At 40.3% G+C, this 16,532-nt stretch overlaps 1 protein-coding gene across 1 annotated transcript; it reads left to right on the forward strand.

Moving 5' to 3' along the window:
- The first annotated feature begins 2,596 nt into the window (after positions 1 to 2,596).
- On the forward strand, positions 2,597 to 16,526 carry LOC111269169 (low-density lipoprotein receptor-related protein 5). Its single transcript, XM_022848577.2, has 12 exons — positions 2,597 to 3,612; positions 7,100 to 7,242; positions 8,197 to 8,309; positions 8,653 to 9,017; positions 9,671 to 9,787; positions 10,102 to 10,289; positions 10,707 to 11,664; positions 11,978 to 12,219; positions 12,585 to 14,226; positions 14,566 to 14,784; positions 14,958 to 15,173; positions 15,685 to 16,526. Exons 1-12 carry the CDS (start codon positions 3,324 to 3,326, stop codon positions 16,326 to 16,328), a joined length of 5,136 nt encoding a protein of 1,711 aa, XP_022704312.1. The 5' UTR covers positions 2,597 to 3,323; the 3' UTR covers positions 16,329 to 16,526.
- The last annotated feature ends 6 nt before the right edge of the window (positions 16,527 to 16,532 follow it).

Below are 16,532 nucleotides of genomic sequence, written 5' to 3' on the forward strand. Positions count from 1 at the left end.
GAACGACATCGACTCAGATCAAAATTATTTCAAAACAAAGAAACAAAAACATTGTTTCTTATCGTTGTTCACTTGGCGAACTCATATCTATTTACATGATTCGTGAACCTGATGCAATGATCTAAAGTTTATTCAGTTCATTTTCATTTGGTGCTTTGTGTCCTAAAGAAGAGAGATACCCAGCATTTATTATCATCAATTTAATGTATATGAATCCTACATTGATACTGAATATTGAGTCGTGATCTTACCACTATAACAATCGCTCATCTATTAGGAGGCGGAAATTGTGACGCACGCTCGTCTAAGGAATATATTTTAATCACTTGACATGAAAATTTCTACTGATTTATGTCAACCACTAATATCCTATGTCGCATTTAAACTGGTAGTGACAGTATATATAATTACAGAAATATGTAAAATATTAGGTCTATTATCTGAACTGTCCCGTGGATCTACCTACGATGTGACTACATGGAAATCTAACTTACGCTATAGAGATCATATGTTGGGCACGTAACTTACGCCGTAACACAGATGTGTGTAAGAGGCCTTGAATTTGGCTACCATGTTACTATTTATTAGTAGTGTGATAACTAAATTTTATAAAACGAGCTAAGGCCATTGTAGATTCACATTGCTTGTCATTGTGTCAGAATACTTCAGTAAATATTTGCATAGGATCTCAGAAACGATCATAATTCATGTAATTAGCTGCGCTTTAGTGAAAAAAAAAGCTAAGTTGGCCAGAACGATCGATATATTATATAATACAAGGCTGGTTTTATAAATTTTACCTAGAAAATCGCAAAAGAACTTGCCTCGGTGTTTAGTCAACGTGCATAATCTTGATCTACTAGCTATAATAGAACTCGCAATGGACTATCTGAGAGCTGAAAAAACGAAACAAAAACCCCCTTCGGAGACCATCTACAAAGAAGAAGGGATTGTCTCCTAAATTGAAGTCCACTAAAGTGAGATACTATTGTTCAAATGTTTATAGCTTGATATTGGAATTTGGGCTAGGTAAGAGGATGCGGTAGAGATTAGCGTATAGTTATATATGTTCTCTCTGACAATGGAGAAGTCAGCGAAAACCTGGGGGTTACATCCGAAACGAAAGGCTTGCTTCGCATAACCACGTCTTAATGACCATTTCACAAAACACTTTTTGTACTTCGTACGCATCATATGTTTGCTCAATATCGCACTCAGTATTGATATTATGCAATTTATGATCGGATTATAGCGTTTTCCGATATGCGAATTTTGATTTCTGAAACCAATTTCGGTCTTCTTAGCTCCTTCACGTTCATATCTATCCTCGGCTTCAAGAACCTCTTGCACTCAACTTCGACTTTGTCAGCTTAGTTTTATTACAATATAAATTCTGAATAGATGAGCCGATTCCAATGCCTTAAACGACGTTTTTTTTTACTGTGACAGCATAATAGATACACGGACCTGCCAATTCCGAAGGTTTGAAACTCACTCAGTTTTTACGAAGTCTATTTTAATTTAATTTAGATTCTTTCATAGAACAAAAACGTCAGACCAGAATCGCTGCACGTTATGCCTGCACTGTAATCCGTCTTCGCTTTAGTTAAACCCTATTTTCAACGGCTATCAATCCTATTGCGCACGCCTTAGCGCCTTAGAAGTTTTAGCATTAGCGGGAAAATCTCCTACAAGACCCGGCAATAACATTGGTTCATCAAATAGTAAAACTAGATTCTGCTAGTTTTCGAACATCGAAGTCGATTCTGCGACTTCGATGTTTTTGTCAGGGTCCTTACGGACCTTATATCAAATATTCTGTTTTGACAGAATACACATTAGCTATGAATTAGGACAGCTGCGTCTGAAGCCAGGACTCGCACTCCTCCATTCTCGTTCCATACGTTTGTTTACCCTTGATACCCTTCCCTCAGTTGACTTAAATCGCTGTTCGTGTTTATTCTGTCAGAGTCTGTCTCTTCTGCTCAACGATGCATTTGTTTTTTTCTTGATCCGTGTTCAGCTTGCTTGAATAAGCTGATACTATTCACATTTAGTTATCGTCTAGTTTAGACGTCTGCTGCTGTTATCGAGGACTTCTGGTTAGAGAGACAGAAAAGGAGGGAGAGTAAGTGAGAGCGATAAAAATCAACGGCGCACAGAAAGCAAACGTACGCGCGCACACAAACAACCGCTGACGAGAAAATCATCATGACCCGCCAGGCTCGCCATGAGCGCAGCCCTAGCAGCGAAGGAGCGAGTACCGCTGTTGGCAAGTTGTGATCGTGTGGAGACTTGAGTACGATCACTTTAACTGACCGAAAACGAGCGTCGATCGCATCAGCAAACTCTCGTAGGCTTCTCTCAAGACTAAAAGCCCGAAAAGAAAATCAAGAAACAAGAAGGCGGCAACGCCCGCAGACCAGTCCCGGCTGTTGCCGCTAGCGCCGCCACCGTCGCCGTCACTGCTGCTGCTGCCAGCGGTCACGGTGATGGCGGAGGAGGACAAGGAGGAGGATGAGGAGGAGGAAGAGGAGGCTGGTGTCTTTCCTGGTGCTCTAGCTGGCGATGCTGGTGTTGGCTGTTAAGAATGGCTGTGCAGCGAGCCGCTAGGCGGCGGGCAGGTAGGCAAGCAGGTTAACTAACTCGCTATCTAAGTAAGTGGATAGGGGGCTTTCCATGCACTAGCGGTACGAGGCCGATGGCTGTCTGCTTCGAAAGTGGTTCGCTAGGTGGCTTGTCTGCGTTTGTCGCGTTGTCGTCGCTGCTGGTTTTGCGTATCTGTGCGTATGTATGTGTGTGTAGCCGATCTGCAGCGTGTGCATGTTGTTGTTGCTGCTGCTGCTACAGGCTCGTCGTAAAGCGATGGGTGCGAGCAGTAGCAGCGCCGCATAGCAGATCCTCCGCAGCGAGCACCAAGCGTTTCTGTGTTGTTTCGTTCGACATCCTAAGCCCCAGTGGATCAAATACAGTGTGTAACTATATTATGACAACAATAATAATAAAGTAACGTTATCGCCAGTGTCGAATGGATGGAAGATGGTGCGCATAGTAGTTACGCGAGGTGTAAGCAAGGGAACACAGGGTGGAACACTCGGCGTTGCTGAAGACGCTATGAAGAATGTCGATTTTGGTAATACCCAGCAGCGGTGAAACAGCAGTGGCCTGCAATCGGAAAACCTGAAGAAAAAAATACCTTGCGAATGAATTTTGTTCGATGTTGCCTTGCGTGGCTCAGTCGCGTGAGTGGGGACAAATGTCAGAAGGAACAAGGTTGATACGAGCGAAGTCTTGTGCGTAGTGAATCTTCTCCGGCACCGATCATGTGGATACGACGGGTCGAGACCGGGGGAGCTTGTCATGGACCATTTGTTTGCATGTCCCTGCTGGCAGTGTTAGCTTTATCCTTATGGATTATTTTGGTGGAAGCAGTTGGAGCAGGGGGTAGTAGTGTAAGCACTGGGAATAATGGCAACTTTAACAATGAAGTACGACTTATGCTAATAGCTAACCGAAAGGATATTCGAGCTCTCGAAGTAGAACGAAACATTTCGAAGGTGGTTGTGGACAAAACCAACGAAGCTGTCGCCCTGTCGTTTGTCTACTCAGCAGGTATGCTAGACTACAACTCAATCCAGTACTACAGTGTAGTATATGCGGCGCGATTCAATGGTCAAGCCAAATTGAGTTCGGCAAAAAAATATCATTACTTACTTACATTGATGTGCATGAAGCGTATTCAATAGTTGGCAGTAGTTTTAGAAAAGATATATACCTTGTGTGCTTGCAAATAAGAGCCAATAGATGATTCTGCTCACTATTAGCGCTTGCTGCGCTTCTTCCGAATCGTGCAAGTCAACCAACGGAGCTTGAGGTGAGACAGCATGAACATTAAACTCAAAGTCTAAATCGAAGAATAAATATATTATTCTGGTAAATAGAATCAGTTACTGTGATATCGGCGATATTACTGGTCAGTTAGATTTACTACAGTGAAATGTTGTCAGAAAAAGAATATCCTCACTCCTTCAATAGTGAGCTTGTATGGATTTTGTAGAAGTTTTCCACTTTACACGATTATTGTGACTCAGTCAGATATTTATGACTAATCTGTTGCCAATGTTTCCTCATGTTTATCACCAACAAAGGAGTTGTTAGCGTAAAAACTGATTTCGATTAATACAGTTTGATTTGCATAGAAAATAATCAACTATTTCAAGTATTTATAAATTGAATATGGAGTATAGATTTGGATTTCGAATTATCTAATTAAATAAATGTTTGTTTGTTACTTGTTTCGTACGTTACAACTGCTTGTATAATAGGTACAAGCAACATTCATTTGAAAGTTAAAACCTAACCTTCAAATGAATGTTGCTATGAAAGCTATTTCTATGGCACTCGTTATGTTAAGATAAGTTAAAACCTAACTTGTCTTAACATAACGAGTGCCATAGAAATGGCTTTAAAAATAATATAAGGCAAGTAAGTCTATGATGCGATTTTGCGAACATTTATATGTGCTACTGAGTTTTAAGTCTATGGCTTTCTGCTGAACTATAATGATAGCGTTTATTAAGAGTTTAGCTTTTTATCTATCACTCTTGTAATGAGTCACCTCGGTTTTGTATGGAGTTCGAATGCAATGGCGGGCTTTTCCGCGGATCCTTAGGAAACCCGGGCAAAGTAAATGCAGTGGTTTCTGTTGAGATAGTGGGAATCCAAATCGTTATAAACCAATCGGCTCAGCGAGAGGCTTTGCTATTGTATACTACAGCAGGCTTACGATGTATAGCGCAACAACTCCACTTCTTGTGAGTGCTCTCCTAAGAAATCGTAGTTTGAAAAAGATGATAGCTCTAAGCAGTTAAGAAGGGTTAGGAGCGTCTCGGGTGAGAACGCACCGGTATCAACTCGAAGGAAAGGAGAATGCTAGAGGAAACTGGACATGGAAATACGGCTTAATATGAAGACGTCACCAGCCAGTAGTAACTGCATCTAACGGCGCTTTCTTTTACTGAGGAAACCATAGAATTTGACACTCAATCCCTACAAAGGCGCGAGATTTTTTCGCAATGAAACGTAAAATCTAAGGGAAACCGTTAGTGGACAAATATTGAGACAGCTAGAAATGAAACAACTATCTTGCATAGGTTTCAGAAAACTTAAGCGTTTGATATCTGGAAGTTGCCACAAAAGTGATTTGTTTCAAAATATCAGAAAAGATTAGAGTTTTTCGGAATAATACTGGCGCCCTTGACTGCTTTCTCTTCGAATTAGTTTTCTTTGCTGGATTAGTGTTACCTTCTAGAAGATCCTCAAAGTTCTTACATGTACGAAGTACTGTCCATAGCTCCTATCTGTGGTACTCCGACGATCTTTTGGCCGTGTAGATTTGCAATAACAGTTGTTTCTCCCTATGTACATTTTCCACTCGATTATATCGACGTGGACTATTGTTGCAAAACTGTCCAGCTGTTCATCTTTAAATCATGAATGAACTAGAAATTTATGAAACACACATTTAGTCAACGTCGATTAGTAAACTGACGTAAACCACAAAATTAGATTAGATTTTTTTACTCATCCTGTGCAATACGTTTTTAAATCATCAAATATATACCGATTTCCAACTAAATATTTGTTAAAAATCATCATGGCATTCCAAGTTATCGAAGTTACTATACGAACTAGAAGGCGCGAGAATAGATGCGTTGTTGGTTAATTATAATATTTGTACTTTTGTTATATATACTTTAATTAATATTTCATTTATGCGAATTGTACTAAGGGCGTGAATGGAATTGAATTCACGCGCGCGGAAATGCACGTGAAGTTGAGAATACCTGAGCTATTTTTCTATTATTATTATTATTATATAATATATAGTACATATTATCCGATATTGCAGTATTGATTGGCAGGTCTTTCAAAACGGTTATTACCGACCTATTATAGAAAGAGGATTTTGTGTTGCCACAGGTGGATCATGTAGTAAATTTTTTGACGCAGTCGAATACTCGAAAGGCTAACCTGAATGATTCGAATTGTTTGTTTGGATCAGATCATCGAATCGAGGTCATCGAATGCAATAGAAGTTCGTTATTTATTTATATTCTCATCCCGAAGAGACTCAACTGGCAATGTCAAACCGAAGGATGAAGTGACTGATTGTCGCGATAGAAATAACAATGTGTACAATATTTGTAACACGCAATTTGCACTGACTTGCTGAAAAAAGCGGCAATAATCTCCCTTAAGTTCATCTTCACGTTCTCGGAATTTCGCCAATACAGCGTATCTGTTCGGTGCGACCTAACCATAGCAGCTTTTATATTAGCTAATATTTTTATCGCAAATATTTTGAGTATGCATAATTTTTTCGAAGTCTCATTGTACCAGTGATTTGGATAGCAGTAGTAGAGCGAGTCTAACGTATGTATATGGGTTCAGATGAAAATCTTCGAGCTGATATTAACACGCCGTTGACTTGAGATTTTTCTGATAATTGTCGTTACCTTTACCTCGGGTTAAGGATTCGGAAGAGGAAGGTATTCGACGACCTCACTGGAATACCTGTAAGGAAACAAACGTCTGGTACAGGAACAAATAATAGTATGTAGATGTGTTTCGTACAAGTGATGATATTGACCTTCCCAGCAGTTATCTTCGAGCAACTGGAATGATTAGCAGTGGACTATTAGCCAGGTCACCCATATCATGTAAATTTACCCTTAAGTATCATATTAAAATGGATAAAATGGATGGATAACATCTGCGCTTTCCATAATAACGTTAAATTCAGCTTGACGAAACTTTGATGGTATGCGGGAAAACGATTTCGGAAATCACATGCGATGTTATTATCACAAGCTTCTACTTACTGTTCAGACAATTGCTTAATTTTTATTTGATTTTGTTACATCTACCAGAATACCGTATGTTTATGGATTCCAAGTCATGCTTAATAGTCTATTCTTGGTCCATAAAATAGGGTTTATATTACTGTACATTTTTCATATGCTTAATTATGGCCAGTAAGCTATTTTGAAAACAAAAATGGCCAACCTTAGTACGAAGCCTGAATTCGTGTTTTCAGGTACGCTGTTTTGGACAGATGTAGAGCACCACAGGATCATGCGAGCTCCGATGCCTGCGGCAATAAGCAGTTCTTCGGTCCTTGGGGCATTCACCCCTACTCAGCCGAATGCTCATCAAGTTGTCATCAACAATTTCGGACAGGTAAAATAATTAATCGAATTACGTATGAAGTTAGGGTGAATATTCTCTACATTGATACCTTTTTTCATATTTTCTTCTATTTATTTTTGAGTTCGACTTTTTCCGCTGTTTTTTCAAGGGGCTACTGTAAATAACAGCACGCCTCCCGCACAGTACCTGACAGGGCACCGCGGCTTGGCTTGATTTAAACGACACTATAATACCATGAGTCAGGCCGTGTGATATTTGTAAGTTAGCCCGCGTATATAAGGCATAATTATACGCCTGACTACAATTGATATACTGAGCATTGCTAGTAGATTAAAATTGGAAACGGAACATTTTCCATTTTTCATGCGAGCGACTTAGATAAAAAAAAAACTAGCAAATAACCTCATCAGGATTTATCACTCATTATTTTATTATATTATTATTAGAAGTTATTTAGCGACGCATTGTTATAAACATATATACATGCTTTTCAATTATGTGATATAAACTCAAGAGTTTTGGATGAAAGGTTCTTGAAATGACTTTAAATGTATTTTGTTGTTTCACTGCAGCGTCCTTTGTTATTTGTGGGTTATATAAAGGAAGCATCCTTTGGCATCCAAACGTTCCATCGATGGCTTTTACTGTTAACACGATATTACCTTTTTATATTATAGGCCTGATATAGATCAAACAAATTACACCATTGCATAGCAATCATAAAGAGCATGATGTTCACGGTAGCACAGTACAAAAGATTATTAGCGCCACGATATCTATGCAATTAGTTAAATTTTTCCTGGACTAAAGCTAACAACGCTTCGCTATTTTATTCTTCGATGAGATCTATAAATGGTCACGCTGTTTACGATGTTCGTCGACAATACCCAAAAGGATTTATTTGGTGTTGATACGAAACATAGCATTAAAGGGTTTTAAATTGTATCAGATTAAACGCACTATTTTCATTTTTCCTGTTGTCAGGTCGACGGATTGGCTTGTGACTGGGTCACGTTAAAAATTTACTGGACAGACTCGAAGCTGCGCCGCATCGAAGTGGCCGAACTTGACGGAAAACATCGAAAGGTTCTTTACTGGTATGAAACCATCTATTTATAGCTAATTTTTTTTAACATATACCTATAATTATCAGCCAAATAATCTCTATCTCACAAAAAAGAGAACGTTTTAAATTTAAAATAAATAAATGATGAAGGAAAAACGAGTCCACGTGTGGGATGCTTGAGTTTTTAGCTTGCTACTTAGTTCTTCTAAATCGATATATCATTCGTATTGTTTGCCTATTACAATATAATATTTTGGATTATTGCTTATACATCAAATTCAAGTGATAAGAAGATGGTTGTTAATAAAGTAAATACGTTGTCGCTTCTCTCTACTAGGAGGTTAACATTTTGAGATTCAACGTTCATTTCACAGGACAGACATCGAGCTACCACGTTCCATCGCGGTGGTGCCTAGTCACGGTTTTGTTTTTTGGACCGACTGGGGTGAAAAAGCCAAGATCGAACGAGCTTCAATGGATGGATATTCAAGCGACAGGAAAATAATTGTGCGCACAAATGATCTCGGTTGGCCCAATGGAATCACCGTCGACCTTGAAGAATCTCGCGTGTTTTATAGCGACGCGAAAGTGTCTCAAGTCTACTCCATGAACTTTGACGGTGGTGATCGACGAGTTGTACAAAAATATGATGGGCATCCCTATGCAATTGTAGTCATGGGACCAAACGTTTACTGGACAGATTGGCAAAATAACTCAATATATACTACGCTCAAGACAGGTGCGTACGAAGTAATATATCCTGTCAATAGAATCCTATAAAATGTTTGATGAAATAGTTTCAAAAATGTCGCTTTCAACGCCTAATTAAGGGTTCATTACACCTGTTCACCTAGTATTTTCAAGTATTCTTCAACTGTAAAACAAATAGAAGTCACTCTATTTTTATAGTCCTATATTCCATAACAACTTGGGTTTTTTCCAAGCAGAAATTTTCGTTTTAAGACCTAATAATAATATTCTGAACATCAAATTTCTTCAGCTATCTTATTCCACGGAGCACATACAAATAGATTTGTACGTGCAGTGTTTGTTATTGAAGTGAGTCTTATGGGCGTTTTGTTCTGTGGGTGCCTAACAGGTTTATAAAATTGCGCTGATATCTACATATTTTTTTTTATAATGATGACTAGACGTTAAAGATAAGAAAAATTGTTTCCAAAGTTGTTGCTACTGGGAATCTATGTAAAGCTAGATCGGCTTCAACAAATATTATACTTTGAGCTAACAGGTAACATTATGGATTTAACAGGTGCTCTTCTTTACCAAAGAGTGATATTTCATTAAGTTTAGTGGAATCCTTGTTCTAATTTTTGTCCGCTATAATTATTTATGCTATGTATTTAAAAGCATTTTTTGTTGTCTTCTATACAGGTCAAAGCAAAATACGAAAAGCATGGCCAGATCTGCATTTGTCTGTGCTGGATATAAAATTTTACGCATCTAGCCAACAACCTATAAACGGAACTTCGCCATGTAGAGAAAATAACGGTAAAGAATTAGTGTCCATTTACTTCTTTTCCAATTATAGGCGCATTATTTTCCTTTATTAAGTCTATTTCCTAATTAACGTATACACTTGTAGAATTAACGTATACAGATTTTTGTTACTGATAACTGTATCTTGGATTTGTGCATTTTTTAAGCAGATCGAGCCAAATGTTACTGCTAAACTTGGTTCTTATGTATACATACGCATACCAGCCAGCGCTGTATATGCATTAAATATATTCACTAATTGCTTTACTTCACAATACATTACCATATGGCTTCATTTTCTTTTGTACTGGTATATTTACAATCAGGAGGTTGTTCACATCTCTGCCTTTTAACATCGCGATCTTCAACGAAACGCACTTGTGCATGTCCTACGGGCGTTCGCCTTCGTAACGATAAGAGGAACTGTGAGAACGGCGCGGGAAATATGTTATTTATTGCACGTAAGGTGGAAATCCAAGGCATTTCACTCGACACCTCAGATCATACCCGAGTGGTAGGTATATTCCAACTTGACATATAATTTGATTGTCTTTCATTAATATCTTATTTTTTGGACAATAAACATTAATAATTAATTTTAACGTTACTTACATGCATAAATGGGACCTTGTCGAGCAGTTTACTTATAGATATTCGCTGTTTATTTATGGGGATCATTATCTAAACGTGCGAAATAACCGGTGAGCCTAATCATACTAGAGCTACGTTTATATATCAACCACTTATTTAGGTAGAAGGGTACTTTTATCGTTGCCTATCCTAGCAGTTTTTGAAAATAAATGCGATCCTTGGTGGTTTGGTTTAAATTTGCTCGAATCGTGAATTTGACTTATTGGAGTTGGCTCAGTCACTCACACATAAATCGTATAGATCGTTTAAATTAACTAAGTTTATGTCATTTCATTTTAAGTCGTTACCGCTTCGTGGAGTGAAGCATGCCGTCTCAGTAGAGTTCGATCGGAAGGAAGGTTTCTTGTATTGGGCCGATGACATAACGAAAAGTATTAACCGTGCAAAGCTTGACGGAACTCAACAGCAGAGTATTATTAATAAAGACCTCTTCGTACCGGATGGAATCGCATTAGATTCCGTAGCGAGGAATATATACTTCGTGGATTCGGAAGCACGCCGCATTCAAGTCGCTCTACTCAATGGAAAATATCGGAGGACAATAATCTCCGAAGGACTAATAAAGCCTCGGGCCATTGCTGTGGATTCTGGTGGCGGAAAAATTTACTGGACCGATTGGGGTATAGGCAGGGTCGAACGAAGTTACGTTGACGGCAACCAACGTGAGACTTTAATAGACACTGAAGTTGCATGGCCGAATGGGTTAACACTTGATTGCGTACACGAAAAGATGTATTGGGGCGATGCCAAATATCATCGTGTGGAAGAAGCTAATATGAACGGATCTGCGAGGAGGATTCTACAAAAAGATGTGCCGCACATGTTTGGACTAACGCTGCACCAAGGCAGCCTCTACTGGAGCGAGTGGCAGCTTGGTGTCCTTGAGCGGTTTGACATCGCTGAGGGCAAACGCGAAGTGGTATTGTCCAATATCCAAGATATGATGATGCTTTGGGCGGGAGGAATCCGAAGTGAAGTCGATGAGAAGAACGCTGAAGCTGATGATTCTGAGGGCAATCCTTGCCACGGCGGAGGGGGCTGTTCACATTTGTGCTTGAACACGCCTGCAGGTAAGGTGTGTGCGTGTCCAGACAACATGACGTCGACTGAGGACGGAAAAAGCTGTGTTGTGGATCGACCCATTTTGTTGGTAGCATCGCGTGATGGTAGACTAACTCAAGCACAGCTAATGTCCAACAGCAGTCTTCGCACAGCGACTTCGGACACAATTAGTCAGGGTAATTTCGGGTTTCAATGAGAATTGGCGATATCCTTTAAATAAAAAAGCTCCTTTACATCTAAATTAATTGACCCATTAATGGTCTGATTTAACTTGGCTTTAACTTTGTTACATTTATGTTTTTTGCACTAGCCATGTCACTTTTGAAACATACCCTTGTCGGCACAGCATGCCTTCTAGTATCAACACTTTCGTAAATTTTACGGTTTATAAATCTCTGTTTTGCCATTCTTAACTCTGTCTGCCAGGACTGTATCACTCTGTTTAATTAATTCTTACCATGGATTGATAATTATCCTTCTTCTGTTTAGTTCAAGCTGTGGGACCGATCGACTATTACTGGGCTGAAGGTAGCGTGTTCTTCGTAGACTCAATTGAGCAGAGCATTTGTCGGACATACCTCGAGCGGCCCAGCCGAGTTGAAGCTGTGGTTAAAAACGGGCTTGAAAATGTGGTTGGTTTGGCCGTTGATTGGTTAACTGGAAACCTTTACTGGACGGACAACGATTCGAACAGATTAGAAATGAGCAGACTCAATGGAGCTTATCGCAAGGTATGTTAAAGACTGTCTGATTTTTATTTTCGTATCTCCGGAGGTGGAAAAGTCGAAGTCGACTTACAGCTGGATAAGACATGACCGAGAGTTGAAAAAAATGGTTTTAGATTTGGCAAAAAAATGGGTTAGCAACAAAAACAGACACCGTTCGAATTTCGTTTGAACTCAAAATATTTTTTCTGACAGCTTCTTTTTCTTGGATAATGTAACTCTCTAGGAAGGCATTAGACTTGAATATTCTATGGTCCCCATGTCTTTTAGGAGCATTGCTTTTTAAGTTATTACCGATACATTGTAACTATGTTTCTCTAAGCAACTTAAATCTTCTTGTCGCCTCCCTTTGTTGGTCTTTGATTCAACAGGTCTTGTTGTGGAAGGATATGAAGCCTGCAGCATTAGTTGTAGATCCGTTAGGTAAACAGCTGTACTGGGTAGATAGTTTTGGAGAGCACCCTCGTATTGATCGGTGTCGTCTCGATGGTTCCAAAAGGACCAAGCTGGTTGATACAAAGTCAGTGGCAAGATCGCTTAGCCTCGACCCCGTTGATAAAAAAATCTATTGGAGCGATGGCGAGAGCATCGAAAGTGCCGAACTCAGTGGCAAATCGAGACGAGCGGTTCTCTGGAGCGCTAAGTTTAGGGCTAATCGTTTGGCCGTACATGGTGGGACTGTCCTCCTTACAGATGGCAGTACCGATGTTGTATCTGCACCTGTTGGCCGTCCAGACTTGGCTGTCAAAGTATGGTCAGAGCATGAAGGCAAGACCATCGCCGACCTAAAGATTATGCATCGGCCGTCGCAACTCGGTTGGAATCATTGCGCAATGTCGAACGGTAACTGTGGGTCCTTGTGCCTAGCTGCACCTTCAAAGGATAAACCATACTATTGTTCATGTCCCACTCATTATTTCCTCAGCGACTCCGAACCAAATGTCGGATCATGCGTTCTCCCCCAAAGTGTCCTCCTATTCGCGCAGAAAAACTCAATTAGTCGGATTTTACTTGACGAGGATAGCCCGGATATCGTACTACCAATTGAAGCGCGAAATGTTCGCTCTCTCCATTTTGACATCTACTCGGGCTACATTTTCTGGCTTGACAGCAGGAGAGAAGAGATCTTTCGTTCAAGAGATGATGGCGGAAATTCTGGATCGGCCTTCAAGCCGACAAACAATGGTTCACATTTAGAGAGCTTTGCGATGGACCCCCTAACTGGCCAATTATTTTGGGTGTGCAGTTATCGGAACACAATTAATATAGCAAGGCTAATGCCGCAGGGAAACTTCAAGCAAGTCGGCGTAATTGTAGCTCTCGAGAAACCCCGACTGCCTGCAGTACACCCGCAAAAATCGCTGCTGGTTTTCGTCAACCAAAACAACAACGGTGTCTCTGTCATGAGCTGCTCATTCGACGGGACCAGTTTGAAGAAGATCTTTGAAGGAGATAAACAGATGCCATCGGATCTCGTTGTGGATACAATCGATAACCTTGTATTTTGGTCGAATCCGGAGACCAAAACCATTTATAGCATGGCATTGGATGGCACGTTCCATAACACTGTGGTTACTAAAGTGGATGCATACGCGCTTTCTATTTACGATACTAAACTTATTGTGATGTCTCGTGCCGGTCAAGAAATTTCGATTTATGACAAGAAGTCCGGCCAAAAGCAGCCTGATTTCATAACTCGACGGTCGCATCTGACAGATGTCTACACACCGCCATTAGACCTACCGCAGTCAAAGCCGCATGAATGTCCTTGTTCACATGTATGTCTAGCGCATGGCGAAAGCGACGTCAAATTTGCCTGTACCTGCCCGACGCAGTACGCCGAAGGTTCGTGCGATGTAGCTCAGTGTGGCTCTCACGAATGGACTTGTCATAGTGGTGGAAAACGGTGCATCCCATTGGAGGATCGCTGCGATATCAAGAAGGACTGCCTCGATGAAAGCGATGAGCTAGATTGCTGTACCGAAGTTGATCATTTTAAATGTTCTTCCGCAGGTTTGTATTTATGCGTATACAAAGAAAATTTTTCACCATAAATGTTCTTAAATTCCTACAATATATAGTGGATAAAATAAATATACAAAATCATTTTCTACCGCGTATGGTTTCTTACGAATTGAATATAAGGCCATTTCTAAAACATACGATTCACGTAATAACGCCGTACATCTTAGGTTTACTTATTAGGTAAACCACAACTAAATTTGATGGACCCCTCATTAAATTGCGTTTGAACGCATACGTACATAGGCTTTAAGTTAACTTAGTGAGGATTCTTGGATGGAGTTTACAGAGAGCATAGTATGAATGGTTTGCGTTGCTTTTCAATTATAGCTGACAAGTGCATACCCTCAAAACGGGTCTGCGATGGACACCGGGATTGTCCGGACGGTTCGGATGAAATCGATTGCGAACCGCAAGATTGTAAAACTGATGGAGGTGGTACGGGTCAGGGTAGTCTTGAGAATTCCGGATCATGCTGCCCGGGCGGCTTCCGATGTCAGAAGGCGACCGGTCGTCACGTCTGTATTCGACCAGATAAAATGTGCGATGGTGCGTACGTGATATTCTCATTGCACTCTACTTGCTAATGTATTGATAATAATAATCAAATATGCCGTAAAGCAGACAAGTAAGAAAGAATATTTAAAACGTCAATTATCATCATCACCCTTCTCCTCATCATGAGTGCGTTTATAGCCATATGCTCTACGTTAATATTACAGATATTGACGATTGCGCCGATCGGACCGACGAGCTCTCATGCTGTGGGACACGACACTTTCAGTGTCATAGTGGCTCTCAGAACTGCATAGACGCTTCGAAGATTTGCGATGGATCTCAGGACTGTTTGGATGGATCGGATGAATTCTCTTGCTGTAACAATACCTGTAAAGCCGGCTACTTGCTTAGCCAGCCCAATGAAATTCTAACTTCTACAAGTAAGTATACATTTAACAACCTATAAGTAAGATACTATTCCGTGACGTTTGGCGATAGTTGGAAATAGGTGTCAACTAATTAAGATGTATTTGGGAGAGGTTCAATGATATCTAAGAATGCGTACCACTGCATCCAGCTCACTGCTTCTATAATAGGCAATAGCTAATATTGTTTTAAACTACAAACTAGATGCGCACTTCATTAAATTTTTAAAAGAGGCATATTTGTTCGACTGTTTGATGCGGGCAAAAACTTGATTTCTTATATGACTGCTTAAATAAATAAGCAAATAACATTAACATTTCTTTACAGTGCTTTTTTATGACTGTCAAATAACAAGAGTACGCATATCTTGAAGTACATACAAGTATAATGGATTTCTTATAATTGTCCATTATTGTTTTTTTTAGTTACTCGCATTCCATAAGAAACAAGTATATATATACATATATATACACTGTTTTTATTTTGAGATTCGTCTATTTTCTAAAAGGTCTATTTGACTTTTAGGTGATCCGGCAGGGCTCCACTGGCCAATTATTTTCATAGGCATAATCGCTGTGGTGGTCATTCTCATTGTGTTAACCCTGTGCGGTAAGAGGGACACGAAAACCCCACAAGATATGCCGCTTCATTATCATGTTCACCCACCAGGTCTTAGCCTGCCATCAGTAACCGGTCACACTATCATGACCGGGCCTTCAATTGCTTCGTCAGCCACTTCGTCGGACCAGAAGACGTCTATGTACCGTTACGACCCACCACCATCTCCGGCTACAGTCCAATCATACGAGTCATCGTTCTATCACAAAGCGACAGCTCGGCGCTCTGTCCCATCGTCGACGTGTTCGTCAAGCCAGTTTGGGGGTTATGTTGGCTCAGATGCATCGTTTCTTGGCGGAGCGATGCCCGCCCGGCGGGGACGCAATCGAGGCAGAAGTCGCTTTGCAACAACGTCGTCACGTGGTCAAAGACCAAACACCCCCTGCTCAACAGATGCATGCGAAGATTCCGACGCAGCATTGTATCAGTATAACAACTATAACGTTGGAATCGGTGTAGAAGGCTATGTGCCTCCCCCAGCAAGCCCTGAAGGAAGCCTTCTATACAGCGACATCACGTCAAATGGCCACACTGAATCGAGATTCGTCTGACAATAGTAGTAGTGCTAATAATAGTGTTAATGAGAAATAGACAATTTTGCTCGAATATAAACTGGGAAGAAAACGTGATCGAGTTTCGTGTTTCCAATAAAACACGCTAAAAATACTGGTAGGATTAAAAAGGACAGTGCGATTGACTGTCATGTACTTTCTACAACGATTCTGGAGCATACCGTCTAGTGAGTGAATGATATA

This window comes from Varroa jacobsoni, unplaced genomic scaffold, assembly GCF_002532875.2.
Source record: "Varroa jacobsoni isolate VJ856 unplaced genomic scaffold, vjacob_1.0 scaffold_1358, whole genome shotgun sequence".
In the NCBI taxonomy this organism is placed as follows: Eukaryota; Metazoa; Arthropoda; class Arachnida; order Mesostigmata; family Varroidae; genus Varroa; species Varroa jacobsoni.

Coding starts and splice junctions, on each gene's coding strand:
- LOC111269169 (XM_022848577.2), top strand. CDS start 3,324: ATGTGGATACGACGGGTCGAGACCGGGGGAGCTTGTCATGGACCATTT. Junction 12,220..12,584: donor TCAATGGAGCTTATCGCAAG/GTATGTTAAAGA, acceptor TTGATTCAACAG/GTCTTGTTGTGGAAGGATAT. Junction 15,174..15,684: donor TGAAATTCTAACTTCTACAA/GTAAGTATACAT, acceptor TTTGACTTTTAG/GTGATCCGGCAGGGCTCCAC.